Source organism: Cheilinus undulatus, linkage group 20, assembly GCF_018320785.1.
Source record: "Cheilinus undulatus linkage group 20, ASM1832078v1, whole genome shotgun sequence".
In the NCBI taxonomy this organism is placed as follows: domain Eukaryota; kingdom Metazoa; phylum Chordata; class Actinopteri; order Labriformes; family Labridae; genus Cheilinus; species Cheilinus undulatus.
This window is the reverse complement of record NC_054884.1, coordinates 41,562,314-41,580,665: the sequence shown is the minus strand read 5'-3', so window position 1 is coordinate 41,580,665 and position 18,352 is coordinate 41,562,314. Positions and strand designations below refer to the sequence as shown.

At 43.5% G+C, this 18,352-nt stretch overlaps 1 protein-coding gene across 1 annotated transcript in view; it reads right to left on the bottom strand.

Annotated features, from left to right (window-relative positions):
* Positions 1-18,352, bottom strand: part of ebf3a (EBF transcription factor 3a) — an 84,840-nt gene that overhangs the window by 28,867 nt on the left and 37,621 nt on the right. Inside the window, exons 7-11 of the mRNA XM_041815849.1 lie at positions 13,058-13,139; positions 9,992-10,130; positions 8,560-8,693; positions 7,045-7,171; positions 3,603-3,691 (exon numbers count right to left, since the gene is read on the bottom strand). Of these exons, the coding sequence (XP_041671783.1) occupies positions 3,603-3,691; positions 7,045-7,171; positions 8,560-8,693; positions 9,992-10,130; positions 13,058-13,139 (571 nt within the window). The remainder of the gene's footprint in view (positions 1-3,602; positions 3,692-7,044; positions 7,172-8,559; positions 8,694-9,991; positions 10,131-13,057; positions 13,140-18,352) is intronic.

Here is an 18,352-nt window from a genome sequence, read left to right as displayed (position 1 = left end):
TGGGTTTATCAGGGTCCATTCCCTGGGTTTATCAGGGTCCATTCCCTGGGTTTATCAGGGTCCAGTCTCTGGGTCTATCAGGGTCCATTTCCTGGGTTTATCAGGGTCCATTCCCTGGGTTTATCAGGGTCCAGTCTCTGGGTTTATCAGGGTCTATTCTCTGGGTTTATCAGGGTCCATTCCCTGGGTTTATCAGGGTCCAGTCTCTGGGTTTATCAGGGACCATTCTCTGGGTTTATCAGGGTCCAGTCTCTGTGTTTATCAGGGTCCAGTGTCTGGGTTTATCAGGGTCCATTCTCTGGGTTTATCAGGGACCGTTCTCTGGGTTTATCAGGGTCCAGTCTCTGGGTTTATCAGGGTCCAGTCTCTGGGTTTATCAGGGTCCAGTGTCTGGGTTTATCAGGGTCCATTCTGTGGGTTTATCAGGGACCATTCTCTGGGTTTATCAGGGTCCAGTGTCTGGGTTTATCAGTGTCCATTCTCTGGGTTTATCAGGGTCCATTCTCTGGGTTTATCAGGGACCATTCTCTGGGTTTATCAGGGTCCAGTCTCTGGGTTTATCAGGGTCCAGTGTCTGGGTTTATCAGGGTCCATTCTCTGGGTTTATCAGGGACCATTCTCTGGGTTTATCAGGGTCCAGTGTCTGGGTTTATCAGGGTCCATTCTCTGGGTTTATCAGGGTCCATTCTCTGGGTTTATCAGGGACCATTCTCTGGGTTTATCAGGGTCCAGTGTCTGGGTTTATCAGTGTCCATTCTCTGGGTTTATCAGGGACCATTCTCTGGGTTTATCAGGGTCCAGTGTCTGGGTTTATCAGGGTCCATTCTCTGGGTTTATCAGGGACCATTCTCTGGGTTTATCAGGGTCCATTCTCTGGGTTTATCAGGGACCATTCTCTGGGTTTATCAGGGTCCAGTCTCTGGGTTTATCAGGGTCCAGTGTCTGGGTTTATCAGGGTCCATTCTCTGGGTTTATCAGGGTCCAGTCTCTGGGTTTATCAGGGTCCATTTCCTGGGTTTATCAGGGTCCATTCCCTGGGTTTATCAGGGTCCAGTCTCTGGGTTTATCAGGGTCCATTCCCTGGGTTTATCAGGGTCCATTCCCTGGGTTTATCAGGGTCCAGTCTCTGGGTCTATCAGGGTCCATTTCCTGGGTTTATCAGGGTCCATTCCCTGGGTTTATCAGGGTCCAGTCTCTGGGTTTATCAGGGTCTATTCTCTGGGTTTATCAGGGTCCATTCCCTGGGTTTATCAGGGTCCAGTCTCTGGGTTTATCAGGGGCCATTTTCTGGGTTTATCAGGGTCCATTCTCTGGGTTTGTCAGGGTCCATTTTCTGGGTTTATCAGGGTCCAGTCTCTGGGTCTATCAGGGTCCATTTCCTGGGTTTATCAGGGTCCATTCTCTGGGTTTATCAGGGTCCATTCTCTGGGTTTATCAGGGGCCATTTTCTGGGTTTATCAGGGTCCAGTCTCTGGGTTTATCAGGGTCCAGTCTCTGGGTCTATCAGGGTCCATTTCCTGGGTTTATCAGGGTCCATTCTCTGGGTTTATCAGGGTCCATTCTCTGGGTTTATCAGGGTCCATTCTCTGGGTTTATCAGGGTCCATTTCCTGGGTTTATCAGGGTCCATTCTCTGGGTTTATCAGGGTCCATTCTCTGGGTTTATCAGGGTCCATTCTCTGGGTTTATCAGGGTCCATTCTCTGGGTTTATCAGGGTCCATTCTCTGGGTTTATCAGGGACCAGTCTCTGGGTTTATCAGGGTCCATTCTCTGGGTTTATCAGGGTCCAGTGTCTGGGTTTATCAGGGTCCATTCTCTGGGTTTATCAGGGTCCATTCTCTGGGTTTATCAGGGACCAGTCTCTGGGTTTATCAGGGTCCATTCTCTGGGTTTATCAGGGGCTGTTCTCTGGGTTTATCAGGGTCCAGTCTCTGGGTCTAGGGTCAGGGTATGTAACCTGTTTAGTTTAGTTTTGTCCAGAACCATCAGAGTCTAATGTTTTTTCATCAGTGCATCCACAAATCAGACCTCACCAGTCTGACCAGTGCTATAGACCAGTCCCCAGTGTCGGCGTCTTCACTCATGTCTGGAGGATTTTCTAAAAACTAGCTTTGGATTTATGAGGATTTATCCCTGCTGTTTACCTCTGATGTTCTGGATCTTTGTAGATCAATAAAGCGCTCCTGTGTGCTCAGAGGATCAGGATTACTTCAGTTATTAGGCTTCCTGAGGTCGACAGTTGCTCCGCTGCTTACCGAGCATAGAGCATCGTGGGTAATTGAATCAAAGCATCACAGATGAATTATTAAAGACGAGCTTTTCATTACGGAGCTAACAGCATGTCAGAGCACATCAGAGGAGGAGAGACAGAGCCGGGAGCACGAGGAAATAAGGAGGAGAAAAGGTGGAATTATGGAGGAAAAAGAAAGGAGAAAAATAGTAAAATAGGGTAAAAATAGAGGGAAAAAAGAATAAAAATAGAGTAGAAAAAGAGTAAAAATAGAGTAAAAATAACAAAGAAAAAGAGCAAAAACAGTAAAAAATGGAGGAGAAAAAGAGTAAAATAGAGTAAAACTAGAGGAAAAAAGGAAAAATAGAGGAAGAAAAGAAGCAAAAAAGAGTACAAATAGAGTAAAAATAGAGGTGAAAGAGTAAAAATAGAGTAAAATAGCAAAGAAAAAGAGTATAAACAGAGTAAAAATAGCAAAGTAAAAGAGAAACAGAGGAAACAGAGGAAAAATAGAGGAGGAAAGAGTAAAAATAGAGTGAAAATACAGGAGAAAAAGTAAAATAGAGGTAAAATAGAGGGAAATTAGTAAAAATAGAGTAAAATTGAGGCAAAAAAAGATTAAAAATAGAGTAAAAATAGCAAAAAAAAAGTAAAATAGTAGAGAAAAAGAGTCAAAATAGGGTAAAGAAGAGGTGAAAAACAGTAAAAATAGCAGAAAAAAGAGAAAAATAGACTAAATAGCGGAGAAAACGAGTAAAAATAGAATAAAAATAGAGGTGAAAAAGATAAAAATAGACTAAAAACAGTAGAGAAAAAAAATGAAATTAGAGTAAAAGTAGAGGAGAAAAACAGTAAAAATAGAGTAAAAAAAGAGTAAAAAATAGAGGGTTCAGAGCCAAGGACCACGAGGTTGATTCCATTTTAAAAGTTGTCATCTCCATGTCCATCCTTCCTGGTCTCCTTAGCTAGCTCAGAGTGAGGCTACCTTTAGTGGTTCTGACATCATGGCTAAAAATTGGATCTAACAGCCCAGTACCTCTGGTTATGAGATGACCAACTCAGTGCTGAACCTCAGTCACAACACAGAAGAGGACAACAACATGTCTCCCTGCCACAGTGAAGAATAAAGATGATGAATTCAGATATAAAGGCTGAGAATGAAAAGCAGGAGAGGTTCCATCTGAATGTGTGTGAGGAGGAAACAGTGACTGACGGTGGCGGAGGCCGGGTGAGCAGATCAACATCAGTAGAAACAGCTGATGGTAATCAGAATCAGCCAAGCAGAACTCACGCTGATGGAAAAACATTCAGAGACGCAGCCTGTGCTTGTTTAAACTACATCTATGTCTCTGTGAAGGGGGGGGGGGGTTACCTTTGGCAGCCTCTCTGGGTCTCCAGGGTGGCGAGGAATGACCTTCTGTAACCTCTGGAAGCCGTAGTCGATAGTCGGTTCATTTAATGCTAAGGTAAAAGACATCAGACATTCACTATCAGAGAGCGCACATGGGTAGAGACATTTATGACCCTAGCAGCATGAATTTAATGTTTGTGATAAAGTCTATAAAGGAGGAGGCTGGGGTGGAGGAGGTGTAGCTTTAGTCTATAAAGGAGGAGGCTGGTGTGGAGGAGGTGAAGGTTTAATCTATAAAGGAGGAGGCTGGTGTGGAGGAGGTGAAGCTTTGGTCTATAAAGGAGGAGGCTGGGGTGGAGGAGGTGAAGCTTTAGTCTATAGAGGAGGGAGCTGGGGTGGAGGAGGTCAAGCTTTAGTCTATAGAGGAGGCTGGGGTGGAAGAGGTGAAGCTTTGGTCTATAAAGGAGGAGGCTGGGGTGGAGGAGGTGAAGCTTTAGTGTATGAAGGAGGAGGCTGGGGTGGAGGAGGTGAAGCTTTAGTCTACAAAGGAGGAGGAGGCTGGGTCAGAGGAGGTGTAGCTTAAGTCTATAGAGGAGGGGGCTGGGGTGGAGGAGATGCAGCTTTAGTCTATATAGGAGGGGGCTGGGGTGGAGGAGGTGAAGCTTTAGTCTATAAAGGAGAAGGCTGGGGTGGAGGAGGTCAAGCTTTAGTCTATAGAGGAGGCTGGGGTGGAGGAGGTGAAGCTTTGGTCTGTAGAGGAGGGGGCTGGGGTGGAGGAGGTGTAGCTTTAGTCTATAAAGGAGGAGGCTGGGGTGGAGGAGGTACAGCTTTAGTCTATAAAGGAGGAGGCTGGGGTGGAGGAGGTGAAGCTTTGCCAGCAGCAGCAGTATGGTGCATCAGCCTTGGCGAGGCAGGCTTTAGAGAGAAGTATATCATATTTAAACACACTGCTGTTCAGAGGGAGAGCTGTGATTGGCTGTAGGAGCTGGAAGGCAATAGGTGGGATCAGCTGGACATCATCTGATCACGGTTTGGTGATCGCAAGTCCTTGATTGGTGTATTTTAAAGCCACCAGACTTTAATTTTGAAATGAGAAATCGTAAAACAAGAACCAGGCTTTTCCACAGTTACTGTTTAAGAAGAGGAAGGGACTAGGGAAAACCGTCCTCGGCTCTTTTACATTGTCAGATGTAACTGGGAATCAAAACAACAAATCAGCACAACTGTCAATTCTTTTTTTTAATGTATAAAAATCAATAACGTTAAAAAATTGTTCATTGTTTCTTATTTTCTTTTTGTCTGTTCTGTTCAAATATAAATATCAAAGAAGAGAAAACTGGTGATGTATCATTGTCTTTTCCTTTTGTGTGACCTGGTGCAGGTGTTGTGGAAAAGAATGGTAGGTCACCAGTGTTCTATTCTGTGAGCTTCTTTTCTGATCAGAACATGAAACAATAAAAAGAAAAATACACTCAAACTTCTTTAAACACCAGAATGGCCATTAGTCTTGGTTTAATTTTTCCTGTCTGACAGAGCCATGGCAGCTTTACTCAACTTTAATTCCTTTCTTATCGGTACGAAGTCAACAGCTTCGTTCTCAGATGGTCATTCATCTAACTCAGCCTCCTGGGTCCAGTCCTGAGATCAAGGTCCCAGTTTCATTGGTATTAGAATATGTTCTACCTTCTTTTATTATAGAAGCTGTTTTACATGTTGATGTTTTATAATGTGCTTAGAAAATAAATCAAGAACATAAATCAGTTTGAACTGGACTGAACATTGGCTCCTTTTCTGAATGTCACTCCCTGCTCCCTCTCCTCTCTCTCTTCTCTCTCTCTCCGTCTCCCCTCGCTCCTCTCTCTCCTCTCACTCTCTCTCCTCTCTCTCCTCTCACTCTCTCTCCTCTCTCTCTCTCCTCTCTCTCTCCTCTCTCCTCTCTCTCCTCTCACTCACCCCTCTCTCTCTCCTCTCTCTCTCCTCTCTCTCCTCTCACTCTCTCCTCTCTCTCTCTCCTCTCTCTCATCTCTCTCTCCTCTTTCTCGCTCTCTCTGTTCTCCTCTGTCTCTCCTCTCTCTCCTCTCTCCCCCCCCTCTCTCCCCTCTCTCTCTCTCCCCCCCTCCACTCTCCTCTCTCTCCTCTCTCTCCTCTCTACCCCCCCTCTCTCTCCTCTGTCTCTCCTCTCTCTCCTCTCTATCTCTCCCCCCTCTCTCTCTCCTCTCTCCCCTCTCTCTCCTCTCTCTCTCTCCTCTCCCCTCTCTCTCTCCTCTCTCCTCTGTCTCTCCTCTCTATCTCTCCCCCCTCTCTCCTCTTTCCCCTCTCTCTCTCCCCCCCTCCTCTCTCCTCTGTCTCTCCTCTCTCTCCTCTCTATCTCTCTCCCCTCTCTGTTTTGATTGTGAATGGTGAACAGATGGACCAATCAGAGACAGCATTATTATCTGATTAAATAGGGTCAGTGTGAGTGACTCTGATTCCTGGTCTCTGACACCACTGGCTGTTTAAGCGGGCCGGCGGTGATAAATCTGAGCATCAGTGAAGGCAGCGGGGCACAGAGCTCTGAGAGTGTGGAGTGAATGAATCATAATCCGTCTTGGTTGAGCTGAGTTTAACAAGCTTTAGAGTGACTCTGCTATACATCACTACTGGCAGGGTGGGGACGCTGCCTGCTGCTCTGCTAGTGTGTATTATTGTGTCTTATTGTGTATTATTATTGTGTATTATTGTGTATTACTGTGCATTAGTGTTTATTGTGTCTGTTGTTATACTGTGCTGAGTCCTTGAAGGCTCACCAGGCGTAGCAGGCTCTGTTCTAACGGTGTTAGCTCTGCAGACATCTCTGTTATCCCCCCATCTCTCTGACCTTGTGTTTATTATCGCTGCTGTGTGTTTTCTTGTTAAACGTCTTTTTATGGATCAAACTTAGAACCATCTATGTCCTTTAAGGATCAATAAGGATTGATTAAAAAAAAAGGTTGTTATTAAATCCTCATGGTTATTTACTTTTAATCCCTCTGTTAATGATGAAGATGATGAATCACAGATGATCCAAGGAGGGGAAGATTTAGTCTATAAAGGAGGAGGCTGGGGTGGAGGAGGTGTAGCTTTAGTCTACAAAGGAGGAGGCTGGGGTGGAGGAGGTGTAGCTTTAGTCTACAAAGGAGGAGGCTGGGGTGGAGGAGGTGTAGCTTTAGTCTACAAAGGAGGAGGCTGGGGTGGAGGAGGTGTAGCTTTAGTCTACAAAGGAGGAGGCTGGGGTGGAGGAGGTGAAGCTTTAGTCTATAAAGGAGGAGGCTGGGGTGGAGGAGGTGAAGCTTTAGTCTAAAATGGAGGAGGGTGGGATGGATGGTTTAGTAGACTGAGTGAGGACAGAGGGAGGTTTTATCAATGACTTTTATCATTGTCTGGCTGTAATCTCAGCCAATCAGAGCCCTCTCTCTCTGTCACCTGTCTGTCTTAGTGTTGTTACCTGTGTAGACGAAGCGTCCTGGAGCTCCTTTACAGAACTGTTTGGACTTATAGGACAGCGTGACCTCCACGACCCCAGGGATGTGACGGGGCGGAGTCTGGACCCTTATCGCATGAGGGGTTATCAGCTGGGTGATTGAGAGAGAGAGGGAGAGAGAGGTAATGGTATTATTCCAGATTTTAACATGTCATTTGATGATTTAGAGTTAACAATCACAGAAACACTTTAAAATAACCTCTGTGTTATCAAAAAACAGTAAATCCTTATAAACATCCAAAGCACTAAGGGTTTGATGTTTGTCAGACGGATGCTCAGATTTTTATTTGTTCATACAAAACTTCTATTTCAACTCTGTGATTTTTCTCTGAACCAACCAGTAGGAAACAGGAAAAGGGTGGCCCAATCATGTTGGCTTTGCCTGTTGTTGCTGTGCTGTTCTACAGGTGGAAATCACTAAGAGACCCAACATTCTATAACATTAACTTTGATCTCACTGACAGAGTCCCAACATTCTATAACATTAACTTTGATCTCACTGACAGAGTCCCAACATTATATCACATTAACTTCGATCTCACTGACGGAGTCCCAACATTCTATCACATTTACTTCGATCTCACTGACAGGGTCCCAACATTCTATAACATTAACTTTGATCCCACAGACAGAGTCCCAACATTCTATAATATTAACTTTGATCTCACTGACAGAGTCCCAACATTCTATAACATTAACTTTGATCTCACTGACAGGGTCCCAACATTCTATAACATTAACTTTGATCTCACTGACAGAGTCCCAACATTATATCACATTAACTTTGTTCTCACTGGCAGAGTCCCAACATTCTATAACATTAACTTTGATCTCACTGACAGAGTCCCAACATTATATCACATTAACTTCGATCTCACTGACGGAGTCCCAACATTCTATCACATTAACTTTGATCTCACTGACAGAGTCCCAACATTCTATAACATTAACTTTGATCTCACTGACAGGGTCCCAACATTCTATAACATTAACTTTGATCTCACTGACAGGGTCCCAACATTCTATCACATTAACTTTGATCTCACTGGCAGAGTCCCAACATTCTATCACATTAACTTTGATCTCACTGACAGAGTCCCAACATTCTGTCAGATTTGATATCACTGGGAGCAACATTTATTTAATCATTTTAATCAATGCCATTTTAGAATCAAACACAGGTTTTCATGATGTGTATGTGTGGGTGTGTGTGTATGTGTGTGTGGGTGTGTGTGTGACAGAATGTTGGGACTTCTCAGTGAGATCAAAGCAGATGTCTCCTGAGAGCAGCACAGCACACTGGTTGTTTGGTTCATCCTCTACCTTATTTGATTGGTCGGTCCGTTCTCTATCTGTTTCTGATTGGTTGGAGAGGTGTGTTAATGACGTCACAGGTGTACCATCAGTCAGAGCCAATCAGAGCAGCTCTCTGTCTTTGTTCATGTGTGTATTTCCTGTCTTTTGAAATCTGACTGTTACCTCGCTCCACACCAACATGGTCCCGAAGACGACCTGCAGACCGTCAAAGAAGTTGTCTCCGATCAGGATGACGGTGGCTCCACCCGTCGTCCAGCCCTCACTGGGGCTGATGGCTTTGATACAGGGCGTGGCTGCTGGACGAGAGACGGTGGCGAGGGTCAAAACCAGATTAAACAACCCATATGAGTTAAAGTGAGAGACACTGCCACCTACAGGCTGGTTCTCAGATAAGAGAGTTTGTCTGAGCCAGCTAAAGTAACAGGGGTGTTGTGATTGGTCAGCTCTGTTACCCTGATAGTCAGCTTCCTTTAGCTCAGATAAACCAGAGTTATCTAACCCTGCTTGTCTACTCTGTCAGATGATTGTGTTATTAATTTGTTTACCTGACCAGTTCAGAATTCTTTAGCATTTTTGCCTAACTGACTCATTGCTGTAGGTCCTGGTGTCCCCTTTAAACTCAGAGTCTCTGTCCCTCTGAAGGTGTCTGAACCAGTCTGGGTCTAACATCCTCTGGTTCAGTATCTGATTCACGTCCTACTCTCCTGTCCTCACATTTGAGATTCTACTTCATACACTGTTTTATTAATGTTTAAGAAATCTGACCTATTAAAGGGTCCTGAACCACAGGTTGGGAACCCCTGTTAACACTGGTGTAGTACTGAAGGTCACACACATGTATGCACACACACACAATGGCAGCAGGATTTAATTGGGTAGAGACTGTTATCCTCTTTAGCTTAGTTCACTGTTAGAGTGGTAATGACGGCTCCTCTCCGCTTTAAGAGCGTCTGCAGATTAATTATGAAGAGAAATGAGAGAAGAGGGGGGAGCCAGAGAGAGGGGGAGAGAGAGAGAGAGGGAGAGAGAGAAGAGAGAGAGAAGGAGAGAGAGAGGGGGAGAGAGGAGAGAAGGAGAGGGAGAAGGAGAGAGAGAGGGGGAGAGAGAAGAGAGGGAGAGGGAGAAAGAGAGGGGGAGAAGGAGAGAGAGGGGGAAGAGAGAAATGAGGGAGAAGGAGAGAGAGAGGGGGAGAGAGAAGAGAGGGAGAGGGAAAGAGAGGGGGAGAAGGAGAGAGAGGGGGAGAGAGAAGAGAGGGAGAAGGAGAGAGAGAGGGGGAGAGAGAAGAGAGAGAGAAGGAGAGGGAGAAGGAGAGAGAGAGGGGGAGAGAGAAGAGAGAGAGAAGAGGGAGAGTGACAGAAAGGGGGGGGACCTAATCTCACCATGAAGACTCTGCCCACTCATCTGTTCAGTATCATGGATGTGAGGAATAATTGAAAGGAACCTCAACAATCTACAGCTTTAACCCTTGAATAGAGAGGAATCAGCTATAGATCTCTACTGGAAGGGGCCCTTCTACACTGTAGGGGCCCCTCTCCTCTATCAGGACCCTTCTGCACTACAGGTGTCCCTCTACACTGTCATGACCCTTCTACACTGTAAAAAAAATCCTGCTTACCTTCAGATGGGTCAAGCCTCCGTGCACGGCGGCCATGTTTAGAGTTGTTGTGTACGAACATGTTGTCTGAGACGGCGAGCACATGACCATCTACGTTTACCGTTGTTGAGACCACCACCTGAAAGAAAGATGACACATTGGCAACAATTAGCCACTTATTACCCATTACCTGTTACTGACTCATTACCTGTTACTGACTAGTCACCTGTTAGTGACTCATTACCTGGGACTGACTTATTAACTGTTACTGACTCATTACCTGTTACTGACTAATCACCTGTTACTGACTCATTTCCTGGTACTGACTCATTACCTGTTACTGACTCATTACCTGTTACTGACTCATAACTTGGTATTTACTCAGTACCTTGTACTTACTTATTACCTGTCACTGACTCATTATTTGTTACATACTCGGTGCCTGTTACTGACTGATTACCTGTTACTGACTCCTTACATGTTACTTATTACCTGTTACTTACTCCTTACCTGTTACTGACTCCTTACCTATTACTTATAAAATGTTACTTATTACCTGTTCCTGACTCCTTACACGTTACTCCTTACCTGTTACTGACTCCTTACATGTTACTTATTATTACATGTTACTGACTCCTTACCTGTTACTAATGACCTGTTATTAACTATTTACATGTTACTGATTCCTTACCTGTTACTTAGTACCTGTTGCTGACTCCTTACCTGTTACTTATTATCCTCCTGTCTGTTGTGAAGGCATGGAACCTTTTTTTCTGCTTATTCTGGGAGGGTTCCTATTCCTAATCTTTCTATTTCAGTAAATTTTGAACATTTCTGGCAGAAAAATAAAACAATAATAATAACTGTGACACAGTACTAGCAGGCTGTCTGTGTCTGAGCTGGAGTTTTCATTCCCATCAGTAATGTCAGTAATAGTCAGTCAGCAGTAACAAACTAATGATGATGAATAAATAAAAATAAAATAAATATTAATGTCTGTGTTTATATCCAACAATGTCTTTGGTTTTAAACTCTTTATGTATTTCAGATGTCAATGTGGTGTATACTCTAGCCCCATCCCCTACACAATGTCACAGCCCCCCTCAGTGGTGGTCATTCATCATTCTCGGCCCGTCGCCGTGGTGAGGTTGTTGCCGTTGATCCATGGAGACGGAGCAGAAGGTCAAGTAGAGGAGTCCTCGTTGTCGCCACGGTGACTAACCAGCACATCCTTCACCCTGCTGTCGCCACGACAACCACAGAGGAGTCCGAGGCTTCACCTGACTTCACCTGTCTCACCCATCTGACCACCTCTCCCCCCTCAACTGCCCCGTCCACCTCCCTCTCCTGTTTAACTGGAAACATCCTGTCAGCTCGCCCGGTGTGGCATGGAGAGAGAGAGGGTGTATGATCGCTCTGACAGCAGAGGTCCTCTAAGTCATTAATACACTGTAATCTTTTTATACAATGTCATCTCTTTATAGAATGGAACTACAAACTACACAGACCTACAGACCTACAGACTAAAAGACTTACAGACCTACAGACTAAAAGACCTACAGACCTACAGACTAACAGACCTACAGACCTACAGACCTACAGACCTATAGACTAACAGACCAACAGACTAACAGACCTACAGACTAAAAGACCTACAGACCTACAGACTAACAGACCTACAGACTAACAGACCTACAGACCTACAGACCTACAGACCTATAGACTAACAGACCAACAGACTAACAGACCTACAGACTAAAAGACCTACAGACCTACAGACTAACAGACCTACAGACTAACAGACCTACAGACTAAAAGACCTACAGACCTATAGACTAACAGACCTACAGAACTATAGACTAACAGACCTACAGACTAACAGACCTACAGACTAACAGACCTACAGACTAACAGACCTACAGACCTACAGACTAACAGACCTACAGACTAAAAGACCTACAGACCTACAGACTAAAAGACCTACAGACCTACAGACTAACAGACCTACAGACCTACAGACTAAAAGACCTACAGACCTACAGACTAAAAGACCTACAGACCTACAGACTAACAGACCTACAGACCTACAGACTAAAAGACCTACAGACCTACAGACTAAAAGACCTACAGACCTACAGACTAACAGACCTACAGACCTACAGACTAAAAGACCTACAGACCTACAGACTAACAGACCTACAGACTAAAAGACCTACAGTACTACAGACTAAAAGACCTACAGACTAACAGACCTACAGACCTACAGACCTACAGACTAACAGACCTACAGACTAAAAGACCTACAGACTAACAGACCTACAGACTAAAAGACCTACAGACCTACAGACTAAAAGACCTACAGACTAACAGACCTACAGACCTACAGACCTACAGACTAACAGACCTACAGACTAAAAGACCTACAGACTAACAGACCTACAGACTAACAGACCTACAGACTAAAAGACCTACAGACTAACAGACCTACAGACTAACAGACCTACAGACCTACAGACTAACAGACCTACAGACCTAAAGAATAACAGACCTAAAGAACTACAGACTCTCCATCCTTCTGAGCTTATTAGGAGTATTTCAGTTTGACTTTTCACTACCAAAACAAGGAAACCTGTGTTTTGTCCTCATACAGTGATTACAGTAATCTCTGACCTGTCAGTTTTAGTGGAGATGGTTTTTTGATCTCGGTGTGTTTACTGATTTTCAGAACCGTCCATGTTTTCTCCTTCTTTGTCTCTGAGACTTTGTGACTCTGTAAACCAGTTCCTGTGAGGGTAATGTCTCCAAGTGGGAGGTGGGGGGCGTGGCCAGGATGTCCACCACATTCTGGGAACCACTGAGGTAAAGTTTAAGTAGTTTTATTTCAGTCTCTGACCCGGTGAACCTCAGCAGACCGACAGCTGGGTAGAGAGAGGGACGCTGTATGTGACCTCTCATATTTTATCTGTAAAGCAATAATCCTGAGGCCGCCCTGCTGCAGTGCATTATGGGAACAGCATAGCCTGCCCTTTGGGGAAATGAATCCATCACTCTGTGTTTGTGTTTTACCTGGAACCGCCTCATGTCTCGGGGGTTCCCAGCGTTCTTCAGGCAGTTCTGGTTACACTTCAGGAAGAACTTGAGGAAGAACCTGTACACAGAGAACCAACAGTCAGATTATTGATACCTGATTGGAAGATAGACATCCTAGACACAGAATATGGGGGGTCCATCCATCCATCCATCCATGGTAACAGTTATAATTCATATGTCCACTGCTTTGGCCTGTTTAAACCTGGTTTCCTTATCGCCTCTGATGGTTCTCATCATGGTCACATGATTCAGTGAATCACACAGATCATGTTCTGATTGTCTGAGTGGAGTAAGAACAGATCCTACAGCGACACCAGCTGGCTGATGTGTATTTGTGTGTATTACTGTTTGCTTTTGCGTTAATGTGTGTGTTTCCATTGGGAAGTTGTCTGTCTGTCGTCGTCTAGTCTGCAACTATACGGCATCACAGTGGTTTCCATGGTAACAGGTTGTAAACAGATGCACACAGAAGGACAAAAAAGACAAAACACAGGGTTTTTGGTCTCTGAGGGTCTCTGCAGTATTGATTTCCCAGCATGCTTTGCTGCTCATCTCTAATGAGCCTACAGAAGGACAAAGTGCTGACACACAAACACAAAGACAACAGAGAACAGATGTTCAGAGAGATCAGAGAGTCAGAGACTAGATCAGGAGTTATGACTGACTAAGTTTGCTTTATAGCGCTCTGCCTCCATTCACACAACCAGGAAAACACGTTTATCTCAGGAAACCCTCACTCCTCGCAAGCTCCACCCACTGTTCCAACCATGGTCTGCCTTTCTGCAAAAATGGAGGCAACATCCCAGCTTCACAACATTCCATCCTCATCTTTGAATATCGTTACCCTCTAGAAAACATTCCATCCTTGTCTTTGAAGATTGTTGTCTTCTATAAAACATTCCATCCTTGTCTTTGAAGACTGTTGTCTTCTATAAAACATTCCATCCTTGTCTTTGAGGCCCCCAGCTATATATCAGTATTTTTTTTGGAAACCATGTCCAAGAGGGAACACCTGTCACCACCTGGCAGACCCTGATCAGTTGATCCCCCCTTTTACCCCCCCTGCTTCCCCCTCTCCCTTCTCCCTTCCCTTTCTCCCCTCTCTCAAACTCTCTCTCGCTCCCCGCTCTCCCCTCTCTCTCCTCTCTCCCCTCTCTCGCCTCTCTCTCTCCCCTCTCTCCCCCTCTTTCCCCTCTCTCTCCCCGTTTCCCCTCTCTCTCCCCCTCTCTCCCCTCTCTCTCCTCTCTCCCCTCTCTCGCCTCTCTCTCTCCCCTCTCTCCCCCTCTTTCCCCTCTCTCTCCCCGTTTCCCCTCTCTCGCCCCCTCTCTCCCCTCTCTCTCCCCCTCTCTCCCCTCTCTCCCTCTCTCCTTCTTCTCTCTCCCCTCTCTCCCCTCTCTCCCTCTTCTCTCTCCCCTCACTCCCCGCGCTCCTTCTTCTCTCTCCCCCTCTCGCCCCTCTCTCCCTCTTCTCTCTCCCCCTCTCTCCCCTCTCTCCTTCTTCTCTCTCCCCCTCTCTCCCCTCTCTCCCTCTTCTCTCTCCCCCTCTCTCCCCTCTCTCCCTCTTCTCTCTCCCCCTCTCTCCCCTCTCTCCCCTGTAGGCTGGTGAGTAGTGATGGAGGTCATAAATCCTCTCAGAAGAATCTCCAGGTCCTGGTGAGGAGTCAGAGCTGACACTGAAGCTCTGTTCCTGTTCATATTTATGATCAGTGTGGATTTATCTCCAGGGGATCAAAGTCACAGGGACCCCCCCTCTCCACCAACCCCCCTCAGCACCCTCAACCCTGCGTGGGTTCAGGAGTTAATCAGCTCTATGAGGTAGAACAAGGCGTCTCAGTGTGAGCACGAATTACTGAGATTGTAATGGACTGTTTGATTTACTCCCTCTCTCTCTGCTGTGGTCCTAACTCTCCATCCTCTACTGTAGTCAGACTTACAGACACTGTAGATGTCTTTACTGTCCTCCTCTACTGTAGTCAGACTTACAGACACTGTAGATGTCTTCATTTCAACAGTTTAACCTTCTAAGCCTCCATGCTGGTGATCGCTGACGCTGTGTCCTCATGTGCTTAAGACATCTATAACCCTGTTCAGGCTACTAATTGGATTATTACATCTTAATCGCTGATCCTCATTAGAACAGCCTCAGATCACCTCTATAATTAATGACTATTTCTTGATCAATAAAATCAGATTATTCTAGTCTCCAGATAAATAATAAACAAAACTGAGTCCATGATAAGTGTGATTCCTCTTGACATTTGACCTCTGCCCTAACTTCACACCAGACATGACAGACAGCAGCGTTTTCTGTGAATGTGTTCTCTGAGTGTTCTCTGAGTGTTCTCTGAGTGTTCTCTAAGTGTTCTCTGAGCGTGTTCTCTATGTGTGTTCTGAGTGTGTTCTCTGACTGTGTTCTCTGAGTGTGTTCTCTGAGTGTTCTCTGAGTGTGTTCTCTGAGCGTGTTCTCTGAGTGTTCTCTGAGTGTGTTCTCTGAGCGTGTTCTCTGAGTGTGTTCTCTGAGCGTGTTCTCTGAGTGTGTTCTCTATGTGTTCTCTGAGTGTGTTCTCTGAGTGTGTTCTCTGAGCGTGTTCTCTGAGTGTGTTCTGTATGTGTTCTCTGAGTGTGTTCTCTGAGCGTGTTCTCTGAGTGTTCTCTAAGTGTGTTCTCTGAGCGTGTTCTCTGAGTGTGTTCTCTATGTGTTCTCTGAGTGTGTTCTCTATGTGTTCTCTGAGTGTGTTCTCTGAGTGTGTTCTCTATGTGTGTTCTGAGCGTGTTCTCTGAGCATGTTTTGTGTCTGATGGTGTCCTTGACACGATTCTTTCTATTCTGAATCATCAGACTCAAAGAGCGTTTGTTTATTTGTTTGGTTGTTTGTTTTTCTGTCCTTTCTGTGTTTGTCTCATGGTCTTGATCTGACCTTTCCTGTCAGAGCTGAGTGTTCCCATCATGTTCTAATCAAGTTAACATCATGTTCTTATCGTGTATTCATGTAGAGGAGACATAAGGAGTAACGTTCCTTTAGAGAAAATAAGGAACAGACTCAGAGATATCTGAGAGATATCTTTAATATCAAGGATGGAATGTCTATTAGTCTTTAAGCTTGACACCATCTTTAATATCAAGGATGGAATGTCTATTAGTCTTTAAGCTTGACACCATCTTTAATATCAAGGATGGAATGTCTATTAATCTTTAAGGTTGACACCATCTTTAATATCAAGGATGGAATGTCTATTAATCTTTAAGGTTGACACCATCTTTAATATCAAGGATGGAATGTCTATTAATCTTTAAGGTTGACACCATCTTTAATATCAAGGATGGAATGTCTATTAGTCTTTAAGCTTGACACCATCTTTAATATCAAGGATGGAATGTCTATTAGTCTTTAAGCTTGACACCATCTTTAATATCAAGGATGGAATGTCTATTAATCTTTAAGGTTGACACCATCTTTAATATCAAGGATGGAATGTCTATTAATCTTTAAGGCTGACATCATCTTTAATATCAAGGATGGAATGTCTATTAATCTTTAAGGTTGACATCATCTTTAATATCAAGGATGGAATGTCTATTATTCTTTAAGCTTGACACCATCTTTAATATCAAGGATGGAATGTCTATTAATCTTTAAGGTTGACACCATCTTTAATATCAAGGATGGAATGTCTATTATTCTTTAAGGCTGACATCATCTTTAATATCAAGGATGGAATGTCTATTAATCTTTAAGGTTGACATCATCTTTAATATCAAGGATGGAATGTCTATTATTCTTTAAGCTTGACACCATCTTTAATATCAAGGATGGAATGTCTATTAATCTTTAAGGTTGACACCATCTTTAATATCAAGGATGGAATGTCTATTATTCTTTAAGCTTGACACCATCTTTAATATCAAGGATGGAATGTCTATTAATCTTTAAGGCTGACATCATCTTTAATATCAAGGATGGAATGTCTATTATTCTTTAAGCTTGACACCATCTTTAATATCAAGGATAGAATGTTTAATATTATTTAAGGTTGACATCATCTTTAATATCAAGGATGGAATGTTTAATTATCTTTAAGGTTGACACCATCTTTAATATCAAGGATGGAATGTTTAATTATCTTTAAGGTTGACACCATCTTTAATATCAAGGATGGAATGTTTAATTATCTTTAAGGTTGACACCATCTTTAATATCAAGGATGGAATGTTTAATTATCTTTAATGTTGACACCATCTTTAATATCAAGGATGGAATGTCTATTAGTCTTTAAGGTTGACATCATCTTTAATATCAAGGATGGAATGTCTATAAGTCTTTAAGGTTGACATCATCTTTAATATCAAGGATGGAATGTTTAAGAGTCTTTAAGGTTGACACCATCTTTAATATCAAGGATGGAATGTTTAATGATCTTTAATGTTGACACCATCTTTAATATCAAGGATGGAATGTTTAATTATCTTTAAGGTTGACACCATCTTTTATATCAAGGATGGAATGTCTATTAGTCTTTAAGGTTAACATCATCTTTAATATCAAGGATGGAATGTCTATAAGTCTTTAAGGTTGACACCATCTTTAATATCAAGGATGGAATGTCTATTAATCTTTTATGTTGACACCATCTTTAATATCAAGGATGGAATGTTTAATTATCTTTAAGGTTGACACCATCTTTAATATCAAGGATGGAATGTTTAATTATCTTTAAGGTTGACACCATCTTTTATATCAAGGATGGAATGTTTAATTATCTTTAAGGTTAACATCATCTTTAATATCAAGGATGGAATGTCTATTAGTCTTTAAGGTTGACACCATCTTTATATCAAGGATAGAATGTTTAATTATCTTTAAGGTTGACACCATCTTTAATATCAAGGATGGAATGTTTAATTATATGTAATGATATCAGCCGGTTATATCTGCGCTGACAGAAGCAGCTTGGTCGTCTGTGGTTCCTAAATAAATACTGAAGATTCTCCTATTGTCAGTTATCGCCGTATCAGATTGATGTGTTCCAGCCTGTCTCTGTCATTATCACCAACCACTGCTCATGTTTTCTGATTAATCTCTGCTGGTGTCTGAACATGAAACTAATTAACAGCTGCTCTGACAAACACAGCTGACGTCTGTCCTGATCAAACCCTAACCTTCATAGTCCACACATGAAGCGTGGCCTCTACAAGCACAACAATGACAATAACAACAAAAACAACAACAAAAACAACAATGACAACATCAACAACGACAATGATGATGACGAAA